Source organism: Macrotis lagotis, chromosome 2, assembly GCF_037893015.1.
Source record: "Macrotis lagotis isolate mMagLag1 chromosome 2, bilby.v1.9.chrom.fasta, whole genome shotgun sequence".
NCBI classification, from domain to species: domain Eukaryota; kingdom Metazoa; phylum Chordata; class Mammalia; order Peramelemorphia; family Peramelidae; genus Macrotis; species Macrotis lagotis.
The window spans coordinates 38,205,440-38,225,734 of NC_133659.1; the positions used below are offsets into that span (position 1 = coordinate 38,205,440).

General features: G+C 39.8%; 1 protein-coding gene across 4 annotated transcripts in view; it reads right to left on the reverse strand.

Moving 5' to 3' along the window:
• The window catches only part of LRRC8D (leucine rich repeat containing 8 VRAC subunit D), a 193,714-nt gene that overhangs the window by 37,867 nt on the left and 135,552 nt on the right, over positions 1 to 20,295 (reverse strand). For 3 of the 4 annotated variants that reach the window (XM_074221708.1, XM_074221706.1, XM_074221707.1), the window contains one exon: positions 12,732 to 17,402. The exons of the other annotated variant lie outside the window; for it this stretch is intronic. In XM_074221708.1, coding sequence (XP_074077809.1) covers positions 14,818 to 17,400 — 2,583 coding nt within the window. In that variant the 5' untranslated portion in view covers positions 17,401 to 17,402 and the 3' untranslated portion in view covers positions 12,732 to 14,817. Of the gene's footprint in view, positions 1 to 12,731; positions 17,403 to 20,295 lie in introns of those variants that run through there. 4 annotated transcript variants of the gene reach the window in all.

Consider the following 20,295-nt stretch of genomic DNA (forward strand, 5'->3'; position numbering starts at 1 on the left):
TAAGGGCCCTGCCCTCATTTCTGACCTCAGATTTTTATGATTAGAGGGGAAAAGGGCTAGATTTGTTTTCAATGCCACCTAAATTCTAATCTGAAGGCTGTGGGTAGAGCACTGGACATGGAATGAGGAAGACCTGAGTTCCAATGTGACCTTAGATATTTATTAGCTATGTGACCCATCATAAATTATTTAACCTTTATAACTTCAGTTTCCTTATCTGTAGAGTGAGATAAATCATATCACTACTTCTGAGAATTATCACAAGAATTAAATGATATCTATTGTTCAGTCATTTCAATTGTGCCTAACTCTTTATGACTCCATTTGAGATTTTCTTGGCAAAGATCATGGAGTTGTTTGCCATTTCCTTCTCCAACTGATTTTACAGATGAGGATATTTTCCATTTTTTTTTTGCAAGGCATGGGGTTAAAGTGGCTTGTGCAAGACCACACAGCTAGGTAATTATTAAGTGTCTGAGGTCACATTGGAACTCAGGTCCTTTTTACTCCAGGGCCAGTGCTCTATTCACTGTGCCACCTAGCTGGCCCTACAGATGAGAATATTGAGGCCAAGAGAGTGACTTGCCCAGGGTTGCACAGGTAGTAAGTGTCTCAGGCAGGATTTGACCTCAGACTTTTTTTGACTCCAGATCTAGTGCTCCACCTAGCTGTTCATATAAATCTTAGTTTTTCCCTTGGGCAGCTAAGTGGCCCAATGGATAGGGCACTGACTTTGGAGTCAGAAGATCAGGAGTTCAAATCCAACCTCAGACACTTACTAGCTGTGTATGACTTTGAGCAAGTCAGTTAACCCTGAATGCCACCCATCCAGGGCCATCTCCAGTCATCCTGATTTGTATCTGGTCACCAGATCCAGATGACTCTGAAGGAGAAAAATGAGGTTGGTGACTTAGCACAGCCCCCCACCACTTCTAATTCATGTGCTTGTCATAGCATCACCTCCATGATATCATAATCCTCTTTGAGGATGAAGGATAAACATTATCAGTTTTTTCCCTTATTTTAATTATGATACTCTCTGTGAGACTTTGGACAAATAGCTCAACCTGTACAATGAGAGTAGGGACTAAATAGATTCTAAGTCTCTTCCAGTCCTATGTGTATAATCATTTGATTTCTGTTCCATATTCTCCCCTATAGACCACCATTTTCTTTGTTTTGGAAACATTTTTTTAGATACTTAGTGCTGGGAAAGTCTTCACAATTTTAGTTTGATAATGAAAGAGGTTAGACACCTAGGAGAAGAGCAGATATAGCGAAGAAATTGAGGTTACGTGTATTGTCTAATAATATTCCACTTATCTGGGTTTCTCATTTCAGGGAAGTCCACAGATCATAGCCACAAAAGCTTCAGAGGTCAGAAATGACATGAAGTAAATCAGGACATGCTGGAGGCTTTGAATTTCAAAACTGGAGATTGTGTGTGTGTGTACATATATTGGCAGGGGTGGGGATGCTAACTTTTCCAGCCTTTGTTCCTTCCATTCTCAAACCAGTTTCTTCCAAATGAAACCTGCCCTTTCCCCACCACCAACCACAAATTTCCGACTCATGCCCTGGCCCAGATGGTGGAGTCCAGGGACCATCAACAGAAGAAGAGAGTCAGCCAGTAGCAAGAAAGGTCAAGATGAAGGGTGGGGGTGGGCATGGTGCAACTTTGGCTGGGCTGCCATGGTTAACCAATCTTGGCTTGACATGTCTCAGTAGGAGTAAAAGTCACACAGCCCCTGAGGCCACTGACAAATGTTAGAGGGTGTGTCTGAGCACTTACCTTTCTGGGCATGTTCCTTTTGAATGTGGCATTTTGGTTCTAACCTTCACGCTTAGGGATAATAAAGGGAAGAGGAGAGTTTCTGTAAGATTTTAACATACAGTATCCCCATAAGTTTTTGCCTCAAAATGCTAAGAAGTCACTTTGTTTCTGATTAAACCACTGTATGAAAATAGGGATGGGGACAATCCCCAAACCAGGATGTCTACAATATTTAGGGTGGGAAGATAATTAAGTTACCCAGGGTGCATTGCCCTTTTATGTCTGCCAACTGTTCTAGGGAGGAAGCAAAGAGTAATACTGAAGACAGATGCTCAGGAAGATCAAAACTCTCTGTTTAAATACTAAAGAATTAAAAATCCTTGCTTGGGGCATATGTGCATTATTTGATGTCAATACAGATTTAAAAGCACTGTTTTTCTTCTCTGACTTCAAGAAGCAGCTGGGGCCTTGAATTCTTTTCACTTGCCTTCGAATACCATCTTACACCAGAAGGATGTCTGAGAGGAGACAGCCAGATGGCAAAGTGGCTAGAGTATTGACCCTGGAGTCAGGAGGACCTGAGTTCAAAATCACCCTCAGATATTTAATACTTACTTAGCCGTGTGACCTTGGTCAAGTCACTTAACCCCATTGCCTTGCAAAAACAAACCAAAAATCCCCCAGTGTCTGAGGCTGGCAAGGACAAAGAACTGGAGATGGGTCTTCTGACAGCCCGAGAATCAAATGATGAATCAATAACAAACTGTATTTAGGGTTTCTCTTCCAGGAGCTGTTGGGTCTCAACTGATGTCCTCATTCCATCCTGAGGAAGTGGAGTTGAATGGTTTCATTTCTGAGAAGACGAAGGGTTGTCATGAAAAGGATGCTAACCAAGTATTTCCCTCTCTCCTCTCTCTTCCCTTCTTCCTCATTCTTTTTTCCTTTTGTCTTCTCTTTCTTCCTCCCTCCTCTCTTCCCTTTTCCTCCTCTCTCCTTCCTTCTTTCTCTTCCTCTGTCCTTTACCCATCTCACCATCTCTGTCTTCCCCTCCCCAAACAGGCATCTCTAATTGCAGGAGAAATTTTGGTTAAACCTGTGTATAGATGGATTGAAAGGAAGCTAGGAAGTTAAAACAGGTGAGGCTCAGATCCTCTACCTCCAAACCCTATCTTCTTTTCACCCCCTGGGCTTGAAGTCTACTTTTTTACTTACTACCTGTGGGTAGCCTTCAACAAGTCATTGAATCCCTCTCCCCAGCCCCTATTTCCTCATCTCTAAAATTAAGGGGGTAGGGTTGAGATCCCTTCCAGATTAAATCTTTGAGCCTGTGACTCTAGATAACTCTCCAGATAGTTTTTCAACAGCCAGTGTGGAAAAAAAATGCTAAAACAAATGGAAAAAAAAACTTCACTAGATTCCCCTGGCTCAGTGACATAATGGATAGAATAATGGACTTGGAGAATCTGAATTCTGACTCACCCACTTTTTTTTAGCTATGTGACCCTAGGCAAGTCATTTAACATCTCTTGGACAGCATTCTGAGCAGGCAAGCTAGAGAGGGATAAAGTTTGTAAAGCATCTTGGGTAGGAACCAGCATCCTCCAAGAAAGTGCAGCATGGCCCCTGACATAGGCCTGGGCTGAAGGTGGTGTAACAGTGTATTGGGTTATTAGGGTCCCCAGTGCCCATGTTCCTTAAAAAGAAGTGCTCATGGGATTACCATACTCCCCAGACTTGCTTAGACATCGATCAGGATTTAAGAAAAGGTGACTGAAGGAAGAAGTAGCCACTTGTAGTCGGGGTCCCCACCTGTTTTTTCTCCTCAAAACACATACTATACCTGACTGGCTCCTTTCCCTCTGATCCATCAGGATGGGAAGGAAACAGTTCACGTCACCTGAACAAATCTCATTTGGTCCATGTGAGATGGGTATCGGCAACTTGCCAGTTGGCCAGGGATACTAAGGTTAAGTGATCACCCAACCAGCATGTCAGAGGAAGGACTTTAACCAAGGATTTTATTTATTTTTGTTTTGACTCTGAGACTGGCTTTCTAGTTTTTGGTGTCCATTATATAGAAGTTACTGATCTGGAGAATTTGAAGATACATATGATCCAGCTTTTGCACTTGAGAAGCACAGTCTAAGGGGTAGCTGAGAGAAAGACAGCTATAGAAATGATTATGAGACAAGAAAGCGACTGATAAGTGAAGCAAGGGGGGGGGTCACTTAAAATTAGGGTTTGAATCACATCTGCTACTTACTAGCTGGTGAGACCTTGGCAATCTGGCCCTACTGTCCCACTTTCTCTTCTCTCTGCCCCTCCTTCCTTCCTTCTTTCTCCTTTCTTTTCCCTCTCTCTCCCCTTCTCTTTTCATCTCCTCCATCCTTCTTTTACTCCTTCTCTCTCCCCCTTCTTTCTTCCTTTTTTCTCCTTAAACCTTTTCCTCCTCTCTATTCTCACTTTCTTTCTCCTTCCATCTCTTTCTCTTCCTCCCTCCTTCCTTCTTTCATTCTGTCTCATTTACCCTTCTCTCTATCCCATTCTTGACTCACTCTTTTTCCGTTTCTGTATTTGTCACCTCTATTCCTCTCCCATTTCTCTTCCCCATCTCTTATCCCTCCCACCATTCTTCCTTTCCTCTCCTCTCTTCTCTCTCTTAAATAAGATTAGACTATCAAAAAGTTTTACATCTTTTTTTGTGTCATGAACCCCCTCTCAGAATAGTTTTCAAGTGCAAAAAATAGCATGATTCCAAAGGAAACTACTGGAAATGCAATTATTTAAATGCTTTTTAAAAACAAGCTTACATAGGGTACATTAAGACCCCATTGGCTTGATGGTCCCCAAGAGTCTCTTCCAACTTAAAATTTTTTAATCCTATAATTAAATGCTATGAGAAATTTCAGAATCAGGGAATTCCAGTTGGAAGGGATCTGAGGGGCCATCTAGGCCAGCTCCTACCTAAAAAAGGAACACTCTTCAAACACCAAGGCAATGATTCCCAATGGGTACAATCCTGAACTTTGTGACAGGAACACTTGAGTTCAAATTTACTGAAGTTATCAGTGACCTATTAATTGTTAACTTGATTATCTCTTCTCAATTCTAATATTTTCTTGATCTATCTGCTTCATTTGATACATTTAACTAGGCTCTTTTTGGATACTCTTCTCTGTTGGTTCACCCCCTTACCTGTCTTACCTCTCTTTCTCAGACTTATTGGCTGGCCCATCATCCATATTGTACACACTAAATGTGGGTATTCCCATGGTTCTGCCCTAGGCCTTCTTCTCTTTCTATACATTTTTTCTTTTGTAAACTCATCATTCCCTAGGGGTTTAAACTATCATCTCTTTGAAGCTGACTCACAGATCTCTCTAGTTCTATCTCTATTCTCTCCAGCCCAACCTCTCCCAAGTTTCAACCCTGCATCACCACTTCTCTATTGCACATTTCAAACAGGATGCCCCAGAGACATTAAAAAAACAAAATATCCAAAACTAAGTCATTTTTTTAAATAGTCAGGATTAAGTGACTTGCCCAGGTGACACAGAGAAGTTAGGATGGGGCAGTGGATAGAGCATTGGAGTAAAGAGGAGGGGAGTTCGAATGCAGTCTCAGACACTTGATGCTTACTAGATGTATGACCTCGGGTGAGTCACTTAACTTTGACCACCCCACATCCAGGGTCATCTCCAGTTGGACTGATTCATCTCTGGTCACTGGACCCAAACGGCTCTGGAGGAGAAAGTGAAGCTTGTGACTTAGCACAGTACCCCCTCATTCAGATCTGATTCATGTGCATGTCATGGTATCCTTCCCTGATGTCAAGGGCTTTTTCAAGAATGAAGGACAAATATCATCATCATCATCATCTGAAACCAGGGTCAATGCTCTAGCCAAAAAGTTACCTGATGGCCCCGACTCATCATCTTTCCCACCTGAACATTCTCCTTTTCTAAATTTTCTTGTTTCTGTCAAAGTCACCACCACTGTAGGAACCCAGATTCATAATTGTGGAATTAGTTTGGGCTGTTCACTTACCCTCAGCTCATATATCCAATCAGTTGCCACATCTTGTTCTTTCTACATCATCTCTACAATCTGATTTCGCCTCCCCACTCACTCTCCTATCATCTTTGTTCAGGTCCTTACCTTCTCTCACCTTAAATATTCCAACAGCCTTTTAACTGGTTTCCCTGCCTCAAGTCTCTCCTTGTTCTATCCACCACTACATCGTGTATACACACAGATCTGACTGTATACCTCTCCTATCAACTCTGGTGGTTTCCCACTTTTTTAGAGGATAAAATTAAAACTCCTGTTTAGCTTTTAAAACCCTCCTCAATCTGATTGCAGTCTAGTTTTCCATCTCGATTAGTGATTACTCCCCTCCATTCACCAGCCACCTCCATAATCTGTGATTTGAGCAAACAGGTTTCCTCTCTGTTCTCTGATCAGACTTCATTTCTCATCTCGGACTCACCATCCACCATGCCTGGAATGTGTCTCTACCTCTGATACTTAATAGCTATAGGACTATGGGTAAGTCACCGAGTCTCAGTACGAATACTTATATCTTTGGTAGTTATTTCATAGGCTCGTTGGAAGGAGCTAATGAGAAAATAAAGGAACACTTTGCAAACCTTAGTTAGCCACATAAACATCAGTTTTATTATCATTATTCCCCAACACTGTATCTCTAGGAAGGAAACAAGTTAGAAAGGTAGAGCTGTCCGATATGCATGAACATCATAGGACTTAACTGTCTTTGCTTATAGACCTCTACTGAATTTTCCCTTCCATTGTGCCTACATCTGCCTCTTTGCACTTCCACCCATTGTTTCTAGTTCTACCCTTTGGGACCAAGCCTAATCCCTCTACCATATGGCAACCCTTTAAATATCTGAAGGCATGTCATGACATAGGAGCTATGTAGTGCTAGAAGGGATGTTAAGAGGATAATTACTCTAACTCCTTCCTTTATAGATAAGGAAGGATATTAAGGTTTGAGAAGTTATGACTTGCCCAAGGGCACACGTGTACTAAGTCACAGTGTCAAGATTCCAGGGTAGGTCTTCTGAGTCCAAATCTAGTCCCGCCCCCCCCAGCTAAATACTCACCCCTTTTTCCTGTATGAATGATTTTAAGACCCTTCACCATTCTGGCTGCCTTCTGGTTTATGCTATTTCCCCCCAAGAGATGGCAATTGGGACTGAATGCAAAATTCAAGATGAGATTTAACATGGGCAGACTATTGTAGATATACTACTTTTCTTAATCACTGTAATAAATCTAAATATCAGAGGTTTCTTGGATTGGAGGATACCTGAATTGCTCCAGGCAGAAAGGGAGGATATAGGATGGGGGAAAAGAAAGTCCTTTCTAGGGATGGGGAAGAATATATGATGATAGGAGAGTGCAGGATAAGACCCCAGAAGTAGTCAGAGTATCTTGGTTCAAATCCTGTTTTTGTCCCTGACAGTCTTGACTATGGATAAATCATTTGCTCTGTGATTTACTCACTCTTGGGGGGAAAGGGGTATCTTTTTAAAGTTAGTAAATGCAGTGCTTGGACTAGATGAACTTATAAATCAATGACTACAAGCCCAAACTGGCTTGAACTAGATATGGATTGTGATGAGAAGCTGAGCTCTTTTATTCAAAGGGGGGGAAAAATCTCTTCCTAGAGTTTGTTATTACTTCTTTCTCATGAAAGAAGCTTTTTTGTTAATACAGTCTTTGTTTTGGGAGTCAGTTGATAAAAGGACTATTCTATTGGGATGAATTAATGACATAGAAGCTGCCAGGAAATCTTTGAGAGGATGCTGCTTGGGATTTTATCCAGGGAGGTGAATGTTAAAAACTGTGGGTCACTGGTCTCAAGGACACATTGGAGTATAGGCCTTAGCAGACCTTTGCTGGACTTTGGCTGCCTGGAGGTGGATCATGGGTAGCAAAGACTGGGTCAATAGGACAGAGCAACTGCTATAGAATAGTCTTAGCAAAGACAATTATAAATTTCCGTTTTGAATGTCAAACCTTAGACTTGTTGAGCCAGGAGTTACATAAGTATAACATTGGGATACTTAATCCTTGAGGATAAATTATTTGGCCTCTGTATGTGGTGATTTCCACATATCTTTCTGAATCCAATGGCCTGGCACTCCCTGTGAATGTGTTAAAACTTGCTAGAGAAATTCAAGAAATAGAGCTCTTAACCATCTTTCAAATCCATTCAGATAGATTTGCTGGATCAGATATGTAGGACCTTCGGGTTTTTCTAGGGCTCCCATCTTCTCATTTTATAGATAAGGAAAACAGGCCTAGGGAAGAAAGGTAAGTGATTTGCCCTGGGCCACAGAGGTAGAAAATAGCAAAGTTGTACTGTACTATACATTTAGAGGGTTTGGCTCTAGTCAGAGACAGAGAGTGGGCCCTAAAGACAGAAAAACAATACTGAACCCACCAGGTTAAACCCTAGAATCTCCTTTACTATTTGTTAACTGAAGAATGGATTGTAGTAGGGGTGGCTAGGTGGTGTAGTGGATAAAGCACCGGCCTGGAGTCAGGAGTACCTGGGTTCAAATGTGGTCTCAGACACTTAATTTACCTAGCTGTGTGGTCTTGGGCAAGCCACTTAACCCCATTTGTCTTGCAAAAACCTAAAAAAAAGAATGGATTGTAGAAAGACCAGAATGTTTTGGTAGTATCTGAGGGTCACTCCATCACAAAGCTCCTAGATTGTTGAAAGGCTGGTGAGCTTATGTCCACAGACAACTTTCTTGACTTCCTTGAAAATTCCAAGCCCAGAGTGAATTCCAAATTATTGGTTAATGTCAACATTTCATGATATCAAAGATTTAGAGCTTGAAAGAGGTCATCTATTCCATCTTATCAATCACATCGCCAAGTGGCTGTCCAAGTCAGTTTAAAATGTAATAGGGTAACATTTAACAAAATAAATAAAAAAAATAAGAAAGCATAAAACTAATGGAAAATTTTCTAAATCAAAATCCAGGAGGGCTGTATTTGCATTTAACACCACTGAGTCCAATTCACCTCATTTGACAGAAAGTGAACTCCAGAGAAATGAAGTCATTTGTCAACGGTCACCCAGATGGTGACAGAGCTGACATATAAACCCTGACTCCAAACCTAGTGTTATTTCCACTACACATTTCATAGAATTATAGTCTCAAAGCCATAAGCGCCCTCAGTGATGATCTAGTTCAACCCAAGCGTAACAGAGAACCCTTATTACAACATACCTGATCAGTATATATCCATCTTGAAGACCTGATGGGAAAGTCTGGTCCAATTTCTGTCAGCTCTGATTACTAGAATGTTTTTGTTTTCCCTCTCATACAGCCTTTGCAATTTCTATCTAGAGCTTTAAGTTCTGCCCTCTGGGGCTAATCAGAATACAACTAATCCCTCCTCCACAAGGATACCTTTAGAAAGAATAATATAGACAGCCATAGTGGTGCCTGCTACATTGATGAATTTAACCTGTCCTCATCAGACACTACAAAGCAGTGAACTCAAGTACAGGATCCTTAAGTATGTCATAACGGCAGAGAATGGGGTCTTCAGTGCTAAATTCAGAGGATGCTTTCTCCTCCCTCCCCACCTAAAGTACATACATTAAGTAGGACATGTACACCAGGGACCACATATGGGGAAGCAAATCAATGAATTCTTTTCATCAATCAGTTTAGTTGCCAACATATTTTTATGAGCAATTATCAGACAATGACTGTGGAGTCAGGCAATTGTAAAGGAGGACAAGTGGACCCAACAGAGAGGGAAAGGAAGCTCAGCCAGGACCTACGTCTTCAAGACAACTCCTATATCAATGAAACTGTCTACAGAGTAAGTGCACTACTTCAGATCAGGGCCAGTGCAAGGCAGCTTCCCAAATGTATCTTTGGTCATGCTGCTCTTTCATAGCACATCACCAGAATGCCAGAAGAAAGTATCAGTGCTGGTACCCTTCCCTCCCCTTCCTTGAAATTATATATGGATTATCAAAAAGACATTACATACAGCACTATGAAAATAGGTTTAATTGCCTCTATTTCACACTAAATTTTCTCTAATTTTCCTTTATTTCTATTTATTAGGGTACTTTAATAACACAACTGAGGCTCGTTGGCCATCTGCAATACCAGTCAGGAATGCTACATTCAAAGTAAGTAAATGTAAAAGTGGCAAAGTTCAAAGAAATCATTTTAATAGTTTATTCCATTAAGCTAATAGAAATTCTGCAATCTATGTCTGCTTCTAGTATATACGGTGTGGAGACAGCTAATACCCATTTGTTTTTAAGCCCAAAGTGTTGATTAAGAAATAAACATTGCTGAAGGGTTTTAACATTGAAGAATGGGTATTGATGCTAATCTCCACATCCTTCCCACCTCCTCCCATTAATCTTGGAATTTCTGCTACTGTAGAAACTTCCAAATCCAAAGGCATTATTTAGAGTTCTAAATGGAATGACTCAACATTCCTGGACATGGAGATGGTTAAAGGGATACTGGGGCATTTTAACTAAATAAACCAATGTACCAAGCACTGCTAACAATGTGGGAGGCCAGGTAAAGGCATGAAGTCCGAGGGATCAGGGAAATGGATGGGGATGGGGGGAGGATATAGCTCTACATCTATATCTCTCTATCCATCTCTACATATTTACTGCTAGATATAGAAATAGATTACATATAGAGCATGGATGGAAGAATGGAAGGAGGTTTGGGTGATACGATCTACTATCATCTATATTTATATTAGATGAAATCAACTAATACTTTCAAGGAGAAGGTTGGGAAGTAGGAAGTTCTGCATCTTGTTCACCAAGAAAGTTGGCTGGTCAACAAGAGCTTCTTCATACCATAGGCATGAACTACCACTGGTACCAACTGATGGCTAAAGCCATCAGGAGTATGAGTAACCATTAATGGGCTAAAGCCATCAGGAGAGGTCTATGGACCCCTTTTCGGAATAATAACTTAAATAAATGTATAAAATATATAGGATTACAAAGGAAGATAATTATATTGAAATATTTTCTATTGAAATTAAATTGAAATATAGTTATCAAAGTAACAAAGTTCAAAGTTAAGAACCCTTGGGTTAAATAAAAATCATCAACCTGAATAAATGTAATGCTACTTTATTCACTAGTTTCACAAAAACATCTTATGTGAAACATTACAGAAAGTTATCAGTTCTGGAGGAATGATGTCATGAATGAGAGATAGGAGCATGGTTAATGGCAAGGTTTTGAAACATCATGGTGAGTTCAATGATTTGAAAGCAGAAAGAACTTCCAAGGCCATCTAGTCCAAAGCCCTTACTCTACATTTGAGGAAACTGAGGCCCAGAGAGGTTCAATGACCTGTCTAAAGACACACAGGAAAGTTAACCTAAAGGGAGGTTATTTGGCTACTGAGTCAGTACTCCATTGGACCATGTTGGCCTGGTTATGATTTATAACTGATGGTGCAGTGAAAAGAGGTTGGCATCTGTTGGAATGCTAGTTATGGTAAGCTTGTATTTATGAAATGCAGAGATGGTGCTGAGTACTAAAGAGCAAAAGATAATTAAGACACAGATCCTGTCCTCATAGAGCATGCAATCTTTCTCAGTGCTCCCCTAAACTGGACATCTATGAGGTTTTGCAATCCACAGGACTCAAAGGACATGAAAACAGATAACTATTAAAGAAAGAACAAACAAATAACAAAATAATGAAATCCACATGTAACCATAGCAATCACAATACAAAATTAGCCCTTAACTTCTCAGCTGCATGTTTTGTATAACTGAGGTACCTTAGTGTACCCTTAGCATCTTGTTCTTCCAGGACAACAAGCACAGGTAGGAGATGGATGTTTCAGGTGTGAATTCTGGTCCTGAAACAGTTTGACCATCTTTTTTTATAAAATCTTTTCAACTCATTCCTTTTGGTAAAACGTAGGGAAGTCTAATTTAGGTCATGACCTGAGGATGAAAGCTGTTAATTCATTTGGGGCCTATTTTGGGATCAACTCCACTTGATGATCATTGTTCTTACCAGGTACAGGGAAAGACATGAATTTAATTTTGTTCTTTTCTTTCTGCAATTTTTCCTATGGTGGCAAGAAATTATGAAGACATTGTTCAACCCTTCACAACTGACCCTTCAAATTTGGCTGACTTTCAGACAGATATTCATCCAAATATGATTTGGTGTCTAAAGCAAAATATTCTTCATGGTGCTCACTCATACCCTAAAAGATAAAAGTTATCCTTTTTTGTTGGTTAAGGCTAAAGGAGACATTAGTACTACTTTAGTGGAGGGTAAAAAAAAAATCTCTCTCTGTAACCAAAATATGCCATTTCTCAGAGGTTGACCTTAGTTTTGTTGTCAACCTTTGGACACTGATCTGTTGCTTCTCTGCCAAAGATTGGGAAGGTAATGGGGTGCAGGTGGGAATAAAAGGAAAGGAAAAGGTAGTTGTGAGAAAAAGATCTCTAAAGTTCTTGATGAAAGCAAAACTTGGGCATTTTGGAATTTTTAAGAGTCAAATATTTATGCTTTTACTTCATACTTAGATGAATTCTGTTTTTAAAAGAAGCTCTGTCTGGGGATTCTCTGAGGCAGAAGGTATATATAGAAGAAAAACAAATATAAAATGATTATTTGGAATGCAGCTTATGTGTAAAGAGTCAGCTAACTTTTTAGGAATAATAAAGCAAACTGGCTTTAATTCTGAGGATAAAAAAATCAAGCAAAAGCATATTAGTCATGCTGCAAAACAAGAATCAGGACAAAAGGGGAAAATCACAAAAAAAAGAAAAAAAACAAAAAAATTTTTAAGTGAAAATAGAAGAAGAAAAAGCACTTTAGACAATCTAAAAAGGAAATAGCAAAAGGTCTTATAATATCTTATTAACAATGTAAAAAACATTAAAAGGCCACTAGGGCTAAATGACAAATTAGGACATGAGAAAAAGAATTATTATACACTTAGAGAACAAAACACCATGAAATGAAATGAAGGGCAAAGTCTAAGTGCTGAGGGTACTATGTGTTTACCGGAGTAAACATTTACCAAAATATGCAAAATGAGTATATTCCAATGGATTGAACATGGCCTTCCACCAGTTTTGAATTTTCTTTCAAATGAATTCTTTATTTCCTGGAGATCACCTTGAAAGTCTGGGCTAAGAAATAGCTCATTGGGCTTAGAGGGAACTGAAAAATATTTCACAGTGATCTTATAAACCATTGCTGAGTGTTTGAAGAGGTGACTGTGGCAGCCCTTTATAGAGGTGAATGTTGTTGACATTTCCTGAGATATGACCTTGCTTGGATACGGCCAAACACAAGAAACACTGCTTGTCACTCAATTATTATTTTTTAGGTTTTTTGCAAGGCAAATGGGGTTAAGTGTCTTGACCAAGGCCACAAAACTAGGTCATTATGAAGTGTCTGAGGTTGGATTTGAACTCAGGTCCTCCTGACTCCAGGGCCGGTGCTTTATCCACTGCGCCACCTAGCCACCCACTTGTCACTCAATTACATGGGAAAGGCTAATATTTTCAAAAGTGGACTGAATTAAAGTACTATTTAATTTTTCATGTTATTACCACAATCACTGAAAAAGAGTATTGTATCTTACTTTGAGCAAAATGCAATGTGTGTGGGATCAACTGCACAAAATCTTAATTTACTTTGGTTGGGTTTGGCCAAACTAATCTTCATTTCTAAATAATGCACACTTTCTAATTATTGGTAAGACATTGTTGAGAGGAGAAATTGTTGAAAATTGTCAACATCTTTGTTAAAGTACCTGCTTGTGACCAATCATGATGGCAGAGAACTCATGATGAAACATGCTACCCACTTCCTGAGAGGTGAGGGGACTTGAAGGGCAGAATGAGACTTACATAATCTCTGAATGTAACTGATGTGGAAATTTGCTCTGCTTCCTATATGTGTTTGTTACAAGGCTTTGCCTTTTTTTCCTCTTTTTCAATTGAGAGAGAGGATATAGAAGAAAGAGGGGCAGATTTTAATTAGTTGAAAAATATGATAATAAAAGCAGCAGCTAGAGAGGGTGTGTGTTTTAAAAAATGTTTATTTTTTAAAAGTCACATCCCTAAAACCATAGCAGCATGTGATAATGCTTAGCAAGTTGGTTTTGAAGTCAGGAAGAATTGGATTCAAGTTAAGCTGCTTACATACACTGATTGTGTGACCCTGGACAAGTCACTTAACATTCGAGTTCTCTAGGCAAGTCTTTTTTAAAGCATATTAGTTGCAGAGAAAGTGTTGACCTGAATTGTTGAGGGCAGGGGGATCCCTTCATCTGAGAATTCCCTGTACCAAGGAAATCACAAGTGTAGTCCCTTGGTCTTGTCTCTTTTCTATATATCATAGTCCCCAGAAAAGTGAGAGCTATAAAACCAAGCTTTGGCTTGGATATACTGAGCCATATGTGTATTAAATCTGTACGTTTTATAAGAAATAGAATTTGATCGTTAGATCAAAATAGAAGGAAAGCAATGATAACAAAAATGCCCCTCATATGGGCTTTTTAGGGGCTTTATTTAATCAAAGTATTGGTCTATTGCTCATGCTCCAAATAAATACAGACACCTAAGGAGAGGGTTATATCGTAAGAAAATGTGGATTTAATCATTTACTTTTAGCAGGCAAGCAATTTGTAAACATTCAACAGCGGCAGCATCCAAGTTACAATTTAAAAAGAAATCAAGATTAGTGATTATAATTTGTCCTTCCCTTCCCACAAAAAAAAAAAAGAAAAAAGATTTGGAAATGTTGTCCCGAAACACTACAAACACTGAACACTCTGTTACATCTCCTATCAAGCTTCTACTCATTCTCACTCTCGCACCCTCTTTCTCACCCATTCTCTCTCCTTTAAAGGTGTCTCTCCTCCTAATGCATCATCTTGTGATAACTTGTTTACAAGTATTTGCAAACTAAGAAGTCTTTCTACCCAGGGGCGGGTATGTGTGATTTCTACTCAGATCCCATTTGCGAAAGGGGTACTTGTGTCTTGGTTCAATGCTTCTTTAACCTCCGTTGGCAAAGTATCAAAGAGGTGATCTTCCACCACCAGCCCACTCTTCTTGAGGAGTCGACACTGCCCTAGTTGGGCCGGCAGCCGGTCTAAGCAGTTTCCCTTCAGTTCCAACTGGGTGAGCTGTGAAAACTGGCTGATTTTTTCTGGGATGGAGGTGATACAGTTTTGGCCCAGACTCAAAGTCCTCAATTTAATGCATTTAAACAACTGTTTGGGCAGAACGTCCACTTTGTTTCCCGTGAGATGTAAATGCTGCAGGTTCTGGAGGGATCCTATTTCAATGGGGATCACGGAAATGTTGTTGTAGCTCACATCTAAGCATCGGAGTTTCTGTAAACTAAACACTGCCCCTGGCAAGGACTCGAGCTTATTGTTGGAAAAATAAAGGGACTCCAGATTCTTGACATGGGTGATGGTGGGGGGGATGTTCACAATTTTGTTATGCCACAACTTCAAACAAGTAAGTCTTTTCAAATGTTGGAAACTGATGATTTCCTCAATTGTGCGTATGTTATTGGACTTGAGATCCAGCTCCTGCAAATTAGAGAGGCTGAAGATGGCGTGGGGGATCCTCTCCAGCTCACAGTTCTGGAGTTCCAATTCAGCTACATTCATCATTTTCTTAAGGCTGTTGAGTACTACGAGCTTGGTGCCATCATTGTGAATGACCAACTTGGTGAGATGCGGGGCCACATCTGTGATGTTTGACGGGACTTTGGTCAGGTTACTTTTCACATGGAGGATTTTAAGGTGCCTCAGCTCCCGCAGAGACTCTAGTCCTATCATCTTATTGTTCTCAGAATTTAAATTGCCCACTAAGTACAACTCCCGAAGGTTCTTGAGCAAGTACACCCAGGCTGGAATCTCAGCCACGTCAGTGAATTTGACGTGAAGGCATCTCAAGTGGTCTCGGAGGAAGCTAAAAGCTGTTTGCTCCACCTTGGCAGGGCAGTGGCACAGATGGAGCTCTTGCAGGTTAGTCATCTGGGAAATCTTGGCTGGGATCTTTGCTTCTGGGATGAGCTCCAGTTTGAGCACATCTAGGTCCGTGAGGTCAAACACAGCATCAGGGACCCCCGAGAGCATAAAAAGGTGCAGTTCTTGCTTGTCTTGGGCATTGCGAGACACGTGCTGCCGGAGTTTTTCAAATGTCCACTCATGATTTAAGCTGATTTCCCTAAGTTTATTTTCACTGACTTCGGACAAGAAGACACCAAAACGCTTGGAGTACAGTTGGTCATACTGGTCAACCATGTGTAGAAGAAATGCAAAGTCATTCTTGACGTCTGGAATATCACTGAAACTGCTCTCTTCCCTCACCTTTTCAAAGGAATACTCCTTCAGCGGTATCCGAAACAACCAGAAGAGGGTATAGAGACAGATAAAACCATAGACACAAATAATGGAGATGTAACTGATGAGCAGTTTTTTCAACATATACGCCATATTGTGGGTACACTCAAACTCCTCATAGCCAGTCAGGTGCTCCACCTTGGGTTTGCAAGTGTGCTCAAAGCTGATGGCATTGACAAAGTTAGCAGTGTAACAGAGAATGAAAATGAACTTGGCTGTCTTGATAACGGTCTGGACTACGTAGAGTTTATAAATCAAGTCACTGTCTTCCACATGGGCACGGAACTTTCTGACCTTTTCAAACAGGGCTTTGGCCTGTTCCCCATCTTTTTTATCTAAAATAGTCATACTAGGGACCTCGATCACTGGCTTCTCAGCTGAAAACTTGAAGCCAGTTTTGTTGATCATGGGGGTACTAGCACTGGGACTCCCTTCATCACTGCTAGTGGACACATGTTTTGGCAGAGATTGAGCCCCCGTTATCCTCTGCTTATTCTCCTCTGAATCTTCACAAGCTGTTTCAGATAGTGCTTTTGTAGTCCAAGGAGATTCAAAGCACTTTCCTAATATAGAAACAAAATGTTCTACTTTTGAGCATGTTTTGGGATACTTGAACCAAAAGTTGCTACTGACCATAAGAATAATAGTATGAATTAGAGCAAGATAAGGGAAATACTTGGAATACCATGGAAGGGCGAGATGGTAACACATCTGGTTAATAAATACATATTGCTGGAAATCCAAGTTAGTTTTCCGACCTGTAGGATCTTTGATCTCCTTTCTCACCTCGTGATTTGGGACTGGGGAGTCTGTGTGAGGTGAGCTGGCCCTGCTGAGAGGTGAGCCAGAGGTGATGGCAACTGCCTCATCCAGGGATGTGGGTTTGGTTGTCCACCGACCTTGGTCTTGGTCTGTGGAGACTTCAAACTTCGGGACATCGGTGGTCATGTCAGCATTTCCTGATGCAAGGTGTGCTTTTGAATTTACTGAGGATGGCAATACTGGGAGGCAGACCACCTGATCTTTGGTAAGTTGCATGGTTCCGGCAAAGATGGCGACCATCAACATAACAACAGCCAGATAATCCATAAATACATCCCACCATGGTTTCAGGATACGGTAAGTAGGCTGAATGTCATTGAGAGAGGCAACTTCTGCAAGGGTGAACATTCCTAGAAAAAACAAAAACCAACAACTCATTACTACAAGGAGACAAACAACTCATTCAGTTTTCTCTCTAAAAGAACTTCACACTCAGTCAACCACTTTTGGCATCTATCCCTTTACTCAATATAATTCTAACTAGAACTGGGAGATAGATAAACTGGGAGTTCAAGGGATATACCTGCAGAGCAAACTATTATAGTTCTCTGTTTGGCTTCCTTTCTTTGCCCCTTGAAGGAGAAGGGAACTAAAGAATGCAGGTAGGATGGAAAGCAGGAGAAAATGAGTAATGAAATATTTATTAATCTTCTGAGTATTTCCTGACCATCTACTATTTGCTAAGTAGAATGTGATATTAGGCATTTTCTCTGTCTCTAAGAATTTTTTACTTTCCTTATCTGTAAAATATAGGAACTTGGGGAAATTTTATATATATATATATATATATATATATATATATATATATATATATATATATGAAGATATGAATAACATAAGGTAGGATTAGATAAATGTTGAATAGGCATGTATATATCTCTATCTCATGTATCTATCCTGTTTATCATCTGTCTGTCTATAAATCTTTCCTCTATACTATCTATCTAAAAGTTTATCTATTATCCTGTCTCTCCTGTGTATATATCTACATATCTGTTTCCATCCATCCATCCACCCATCCATCCATCCATCCATCCATCCATCCATCCATCCATCCTTTCCTCTCTCATGTCTACCTATCTTATACATCTTTCTATCAACCAATCTATCTAAACTATCCTAGTTCATAGGAAGGATGGCCAAGGCACCACAAGTAGGATTCTGCAATAAATGTTTTATCAAGTGAGATAATGCTGTGCTTTATCTTCACAAAATGCTATATATATGTCAGATATTATCACTGTAATCAGTAGGAGGGGGCTCTTTCTAATACAGTATTATTTTCTAGGGATCAGGCAGCCCACCTGCTAATCCCTATATCTTCTTAGGATCATGAGAGTTAGAAGAATGAGATGTCAGAAGACATTTTGTTCAACCCTCATTTTATAAATGAGCAAAATGAATCCCAGAGCTAAGAGATGTGCTCAAGGTCATATAGGTATTAATTGTAAGATCCAATATCCAAAGTAGGCTCCCTAAGTCCCAATCAAGTGCTCATTCAGTCTTGATGATAAGAGAAATTTCACAACTAGAGATTTCGTTGGTTTAAGCTAAATAGGGGCTTGGTCCCCTATTAAAATGTAAATGCCCTTGAGAGAGGTTAATATTAAACTTTATGAAAACACATGCCTTAGTGTGAATGAATTCATCCATCAACTGCTTTTTTGGAGAATGTGTCCTTGCCTTTCTGCCCCTTCTACTTTTGGGATACTGGGTATAGCACTAAACTGTGTGAGGAAATGGTATCAAAAGGGGGGAGATTAGGGATCTTGAAAAATGGCCTTTTACCAAATTAAAAAAAAACAGATGGATTTTACTGATCTCTTTTGTTTTAGCTTGCAAAGTACTTCACCCTCCCCACCCCCCTACCCCAGTCAAAAAATAGGAATTCTCTCTAGTGACAAAAGCAAAACTACTAAGCAAATCCCATAGAGTGGGATTTCTTAACGTTTTTGTGTTTTAGAATCTTACTATGATTATTTGGATTTATTTAGATTCCTCAGAATCATATTTTTAAATGCACAGTATTAGAAAGGAAAATTAATTATGAGATAATTACCAAAATATAAAAAAAGTTTATGGAGTCCAAGTTAAGAATATTTGCTATAGCGTGATCCATTGAATATCAATGCATACTACATTTTGTCCAGCAGGTTCCCACCTTTCAACTAAAGCATAATTCACGATCAGTTTTAAAGGATTAATGTTACTTTCTTCAGTTACTCAGAGTTTAATTTCCTTTTAATTTTACTTTTCAATTACAGTTAGGACTGGATCCTGTCTTGAAATTCATCCATTGCTCTGTAAGGGATAACTCAGAAGTCGTTAATGGACCACAGATTCAGCCTGGGCAAACCCTGCACTATGGGGCCACAGGCCTAGGACTGCAGAATCACATCGAGGGACCTGATGCCACTTAGTCCTTCCTCCATTTATCAAAAATCATGAGTAAGTGTTCTCAAAGTTGGGAACCACAAAGGCGTTCATTTAGCCAGATTTTTAGTCTCCCCAGGAATGTGGACCAAGAATTACTGGGAAGGCTGTATAAGGGCCAGGACCTTGAAACTGTTCTTTGTCATGGATGCTTCCTCCCAATAATTTTTTTTAAAATGCATAAAATAAAATGGGGCAGTTTACAAAGGAAGCTAATTATATCAAAATGCAGTTATAAAATATTTTTAAAAGATAAATTTGCAGATTCCAGGCAAAGAAACCCTGGATTATGATTTTTGCTGCTATTAGAGTTCCTCCTGATGCTGCACAAAAGATAATTTAAAATCTATAAACACCTGCATCTGGTTTATTATCACTGAGCATTACACCAAAGTAACAACTCCAAATTTAATTACCTTAATAAGTGGTGGCCTTTCTCAGAACACCCACAGACTACTTACAGAGCCAATGTGGTGGCTACAGAATAATTATCCTATTTCATTGTTTATCTTTTCTTTAAAAAAATCATACCAGCCTGCTAACTGTGGAGGATTCCTCTAATGATCACCAGGCTAGCCAAAATGGCCAGCATTCACCACCAGCTGGCAGACAGAAACTCCAAACTTATTTATGGCAACAAGTAAGCTACTAAGCTACTAAGATCATTATGCTTCAATCTTGTCCTAAAGAAACAAATATTTAAAATGGCAAGTAAAATGAATGGACTCCAAACCCACTTCCCTAATAATTATCTGCATCAACTGGGTATTTCTTTACTTGTAATTTGGAAATTTCAACTTTTCTGTTCAA